The sequence below is a fragment of the Varanus komodoensis genome, unplaced genomic scaffold (genome assembly GCF_004798865.1).
Source record: "Varanus komodoensis strain SLA01 unplaced genomic scaffold, ASM479886v1 scaffold26, whole genome shotgun sequence".
Taxonomy (NCBI): Eukaryota; Metazoa; Chordata; class Lepidosauria; order Squamata; family Varanidae; genus Varanus; species Varanus komodoensis.
Window position 1 is genome coordinate 7,867,671 of NW_025335684.1, and position 6,046 is coordinate 7,873,716.

General features: G+C 44.2%; 1 protein-coding gene across 2 annotated transcripts; it reads left to right on the forward strand.

Moving 5' to 3' along the window:
• Positions 1–1,084: 1,084 nt before the first annotated feature.
• Positions 1,085–5,936, forward strand: AIMP2 (aminoacyl tRNA synthetase complex interacting multifunctional protein 2). Of its 2 annotated transcripts, none has more exons than XM_044433468.1 (4): positions 1,085–1,258; positions 2,282–2,488; positions 3,737–3,968; positions 5,403–5,936. In XM_044433468.1, exons 1-4 carry the CDS (start codon positions 1,133–1,135, stop codon positions 5,786–5,788), a joined length of 951 nt encoding a protein of 316 aa, XP_044289403.1. In that variant the 5' UTR covers positions 1,085–1,132; the 3' UTR covers positions 5,789–5,936. The 2 variants fall into 2 exon arrangements, with proteins under 2 accessions (XP_044289403.1, XP_044289404.1); XM_044433469.1 differs by having other exon boundaries at positions 1,094–1,147.
• Positions 5,937–6,046: the final 110 nt, after the last annotated feature.

Sequence of the window (6,046 nt, forward strand, 5' to 3'; positions counted from 1 at the left end):
TAAAGACAGCAAGCGCGTACGCACGCACGTTTCGAAATCCCGGTCTTTTTGCTCGCACGCCCTACGTATATTCTCTAGCCTAGGCATATTGAACTCAGTAGCTATCCAATGGAACTGGCTTTTTGGAAAAGACATATATAGAATTGCACTATTAGGGTAGTCGCGATGGGGCAGTAGAGCGCTACTTTTCCAAAAATCCAGGTAGAAGGTAATTATACCACGCCTTTCCGCCTCTTGCAAAGAACACGTCCACTCCATTCAACCACAACCCTGGGAGGTAGATTAGGCTAAGAATCACCCAGTGAGCTTCATGGGTGAACAGAAACTGAAGTTCAGATCTCTTGAGTTCCAACCCAACAGTCTAACTGCTACACTACCCCAGCAATAGGGTCTTATTAGTGTAAAAAGTTAAGAACTACACCTTTTCTACATTTATACACCGTTTTATACATCACCTAGAGTCAGTTTGACGCAATGGTTAGTGTTGAATTGGGATGCAGGTTGAGTTCTACCTCACAGGACTGTTGTAAGGATAAAATGAAGAGGAGGATTATGTATACCGCCTCGGGCTCCTTGCCAGGGGAAAAAGGCGATGTATAAATATAATGAGGGAGTGCCTTTACAAGATGTTAAGCTTCGTTGAATTTCTATGCCCAAAGCAGTCACTATAGCGACGCTGCAGCGTAGAACAACATCTATCCCGCGCACGGGCGGGCATATTGTTAAATTGTCGGGTCGGTGCCTGCACAATACAGATGGATAAACTGATTTTATTGCTAAAATAACATGGCCGAGTAGAAAGTGACGCCTATGTGTTACTCTACACGTTTCATAAGTCTACGGTTTACCCATATTAGAAGCTCTTGCATCAGCTCGACGTTCCCTTCGTTCTCGGGCGAGCCAGAAGACCTTGCGGCGGGCAAGGAAACCCCGCCTGCCGGCGACACGCAGCCAGTCTGCCCCTGTGTTAGCCAATAAGGAGCGAAAAGGCGGGACTGCGAGGGGGAGGGGCGGGTGATTTCCCTCCAATAGGAAGGGGCGGGGGCGGGGCGAGCGCCGCGGCTCGCGCCGCCCGTCACTCGGCCGCCGTCAGTCAGCGCCGGAGGAGCTGCTCGGGGGCCGCGTCGGCACGATGCCCATGTACGAGGTGAGGCCCTTGCATGGGAAGCCCGGCTCGCTGGTGCAGGCCGAGCAGCTCCCCACCTGCATGTACCGGGTGCGCAACCTGCACCGCTGCGCCTCCTCCGCGCCGCACCAGGTAGGAGCGTGGCGGCCCAAGCGGCGCCTCATTCGGACGGGCGCGGGGCGAGGAACGGGGCGGAGACGGGGCTGGCCGGGAAGGAGCAGCTTTCGCTTTCTGGTCCTGGCGCCCGGCGTGGCTCCGAGGCCGGGGGCCGCCTTGTGTCCGAAGGAGGCGCCTCCAAGGCGTCTTCCTCGTGTGGAGGACTCCAGCTTGCGTTCCGCACGTGGGGATCGCGCTCCAGCAGCGGCGGTCGGGGGTCGTTGACCCTCCCTGGGAGATGACTTGTTGGAGGAAGCCGTCTCGATGGAGCGACTTTAAAATATTATTACTGCTACTGGTATTATTTATTTCATTTCTCGCCTGGCTAATAGCCGAACTTCTCTTTCTGGTTTATAACAATACAGAAAATAATAATAAATAATACAGTGCAAATAAATAAAACAATACAGTGCAATAAAAATACCATAAAATCATATCAAAAGCATCATGAAAAAGTTAAGCATCTATAAACATACAGTGAAGAATGACCCAGTAAAAGAAAAATGCCTGAGATGGGTCATTACCTCAGGACCCTGGATAACCAAGTATATCTTGAAAGACTTAAGCATAAAGGGCTTTCTTAATCTGTGGCTGGAGAGATGGCAAGGTTGGTGCCAAACAGGAAGCAGTGGGGTGATCATTCCATAGATGGGGGCCACCACACAGAAAGCCCTCCCTCTGTCACCCCTTGAGCCACACCTGGGAGTTAGCATTCAGAGGAAGGCCCCGGATTAAGAGATTATTTGAAACAATTATGCATTGTCTGAAGTAATTTTGAGCCTTCCCCACGGTCATATTAATGTCTTAATTACAAGTTGATTGACCTATACTGAAACTGGATATATCAGCTACAATCCCGTGTGTATTTATGCACGATTAAGTTCCATATTTACGGTGAGTACTAGCATGGAAACTTGTGGAATGTCAAAGAGAAAAAGGAATATATGAAATGCTCTTGCTCCTAAAACAGCTAAGTGAATGCTAATAATTTTCATTTAGGATGAAGTTGATCCCTCACTTCAGGCACTTGAAGCCCGCCAGGAAGAGATCTTAAGACGTTTGTATGAATTGAAGGCTGCTGTGGATGGCCTCTCGAAGATGATCCAAACACCAGATGCAGATTTTGATGTAACAAACATCATCCAAGCAGATGAACATTCTTCTTTAACTGCCAGTGCTGCAGAGCTGGATAACTTACTTGGAAAGGCAAGTCCAGATTAACCTTTTCTTGACAATGTGTTTCCTCTCTAGCTAGTGAGCTGGCCAGTGTGGGGTTTCTGGGACAAATAATGAGGCTATTAGCTTTCTGGCAAAATTTAAAATTAGTAATAGGTGGCAGTGCAAAAGAAAGCTTAACAAAAATGTTGCAAAATTTACAACAAAATTAGATAATAAATTAATCTCAGCCGAATACTGAAGATAAATTTAGAGCAATCCTATAGAGACTGAAGTCCTACAACTCCGAACAATCTTTAGCTTTAGCTGGGAACTGCTGGGAATTCTAGAACTTCTTTCCCTATCTAAAGATGAATATAGTTGCACCCTTAATTCAACAAAATTGGTTTAAAAGTGAGGGCAGAATGTTCAGGGTGTTCTAGTTGAATTAAATATATTTTCTCACCTGAATATGCAGCTTGAACCTCAAGCTCTTGTGAATGAATAGGTTGGTTGCTTCCAGTAGGACAAACATAAAGCCTTTGTGAAAATAGATGGTTTGCTTTCCTGGACATACAGCTATGTCATATGCAATATGGCAGTGCCATGTGCAAATCTGGGATTGAATTGATTCCTTCAGTTTTCTGTGAGCTTCTACAGTTGTTGCAAAATCAGGGGAGACATGCTGATATTATTGGTTCTAATGTTATTTCTGCAGGTTTGTGAGACTAGAGCATATATTGCTTACTGCTAGTAATGTGCATGAGGGACACCTGGTAATTCCACTCTTTGATTTTTTTAAGTTTATGGGGTGAATCCAAATGTAGATGTTCACAGAGTCTATTTAAACCAATATGACTTATATTGTTCCGACTGATTTCAATGGATCCACCCTAAAATACGACTAAATCTGAGTCCCACCCGATGTTGGGACAACGCTCTCTTCTTGTCATGCACAGGCTGCCAGTGCAGGCACTCTTCAAAAGGTCTGGGACCTCTTGTAGTCTTTGACTTCCAGCAGATCCATGTGGGTGGTAGTCAAAGGCAAGTTGTTGATTGCAAAAGCCTTTCTTACAACTTAACCCACTGGCAATGTGTGTTTCTGCCTGTTCTTCTAAGGGTTTTCATGAACTGCCACTCCACTTTTCTATCCACAGCAAAGCTATGTCCCATTCTACACCTCCACTCTTATGATATGGGACATGTATATTGTGCTTAGCAAGTGTGTGAAACACACTGATGTACAAAAGTATGGGCGTCCCCTGACTAACTCACACGTGGTGACTTGTTTTAATGCAGGGCTACGGGGCTCTTAAGGATATTGTGATCAATGCAAATCCTGCTTGCCCTCCACTGTCACTGTTAGTACTCCACAGCCTGCTGTGTGAGAGCTACAAGATACTCTCAGCAGTTCATACACACTCATCTGTGAAGAGCGTGCCAGAAAATCTCCTGAAATGCTTTGGTGAGCAGACTAAGAAGCAATCCCGCCATGAATACCAGTTGGGCTTTACATTAATTTGGAAAGATGGTAAGTCTGGCACATCAGGAAAGGGAGCATATTTATTAGAACCTATGGAACTGAATAGTGTACACAGTCAACTTGTCATAACCTTCATGTAAGGCGATGAACTCAAGTTTAGACAGTCAATGGCAAGAAATGTGTTTTTGCAGATGGTTCAGGCTTTGGCTATATATAAAGTCCTATGATAACAGTAAGTTGTTCTTTCAGGCACATGCTTGTTAAACTGCCTCAAGATCATTTGTTGCTTGGGCAGCAACTACATAAAATAAGTAATTGATTTGTGCCCTAAGTGTGTAGTGCTGAATGCTGGACTCAAAGGAATGTGTAAGTTGGAAGCTTGACAACCAGTCCTCTAAAACATGGTCATATTTTAGAGACTTTCTGTAATAAGTTATGGGAAGACTTGCCATGTATAGGCAACATTAGTGCTTAATTCACTGAAGTATATACTGTATATCAATGACATACAAACCCCCTAAAGAAACTCCCTCTTGCCATGAAAATATTTTAGGAGTCCCTGCATGTTGTAGAAGTTTCTGGTACACATACTTGACTCATGCAAGTTGGTGGAGTAGCTTCCCTGTAGATGTACGGAAGACCACCAACAGCAAAAAAGCTTTAATGGCTATAAACTTTTTGGACTTCACTGATTTTACCAAACTCCTGAGGCTTTGAGAAATCCCTATTCCTTGAAACTGCAGTATGAAAAACACTCCTTTATATTTGTGCATGGCAACTATAGGGAAATTCCTTCAGAATTATCAAGCATTTGAAGAGCATGCATGCCCCCCCCCCCCCACTCTTGAGCTCAAATTCCATTAATTCTGTTACTGGTTATCCTGGGCATTTTTGTGATAAGTGATTCCAGTTAAAATCATTTATGGTCACTTGAACCTGGGTACTTTTTGGCCAGTACAAAAGGAAAATGGCATGTATTGTTTGGCGTTCTTTAGTGCTGCAAATATTAATTTGGTACTGCCTGCCTAGGCTACTTCTGTGTTGTGCTACTTTAGCTTCCTGTCTCAGTCCTTTAAAACTGAGGCTGGCTAGCAAGAATAGTCTGCAGCATTGACCTGAGCAGAAAAAACTCAGGACAACACTAGAAACACCGTCCAGTTTGAGGAGATTATGGGTATAATGTTGTGATGCTGCACCTTAGCGGCCTTGGGATAGGAGGAAATTGCGGAGCACCTGCAAGAGTACACATGTAGCTTGCTGCACAGTTGTTCTCCTGCAAATATTTCCTGCTGGCTGCAATTAAGTGGTAGACTGGCTGACTCACAGGATACATAAATATAAATTTCTGACATTAAGGAGTTGCTTAGTTGCTGAGAAAAGCTTAATTAAGTACAGGGAGATTCAGGAACATATTTAGGATGTACTTTTAACATAATTTCTGTTCCTTCAAATTGTTGTCTAAATTTGATTATTTTGTTTCAGTGCCAAAACCCCAGATGAAGTTCAGCGTTCAAACCATGTGTCCCATTGAAGGAGAAGGAAACATTGCTAGGTTCTTGTTCTCCTTGCTTGGTCAGAAGCATGATGCAGTTACAGCAACTCTGATAGACAGCTGGGTAGATACAGCCATCTTCCAACTGCAAGAAGGAAGCAATAAAGAAAAGGCAGCGGTTTTACGATCTATGAATGCTGCTCTTGGTAAAACATCCTGGTTGGCGGGAAGTGAACTGACGGTGGCCGACGTTGTGGCCTGGTGCGCACTTCAGCAGACAGGAAGCGCCAATGCTGTCCCAGCCAATGTGCAGAAGTGGCTCAAGTCTTGTGAGAATCTGGCTCCTTTTAACTCTGCTCTCAAGTTACTGAAGTAAATTTATATTCTATAGCGAGGGAAATGGGTTAAATATTTCCTACATCTTTATCTTGTGCTGCAAGCCTGGAACATAATGCTTGTGGTGTGGATGAAATTTTAGAAGGTAATTGTTGAAGATCTTATGTCAATAAAGACATCAGAACTGGTTTCTCTGGACATCCTTCTCAAGTTAGTTGTTGAAGCTGTCCTTTATAGATATCACAGTATTTTCTTTCAAACATTCCTTTCTGACCAAGCCAAATGACTGATACGCACA

Bases quoted from the DNA above. Each gene is read 5' to 3' on its own strand.
- AIMP2 (XM_044433468.1), top strand. From the start codon at position 1,133: ATGCCCATGTACGAGGTGAGGCCCTTGCATGGGAAGCCCGGCTCGCTG. The intron at 1,259-2,281 runs GTAGGAGCGTGG...ATTTTCATTTAG, and splicing joins CCTCCTCCGCGCCGCACCAG to GATGAAGTTGATCCCTCACT. The intron at 3,969-5,402 runs GTAAGTCTGGCA...ATTTTGTTTCAG, and splicing joins TACATTAATTTGGAAAGATG to TGCCAAAACCCCAGATGAAG.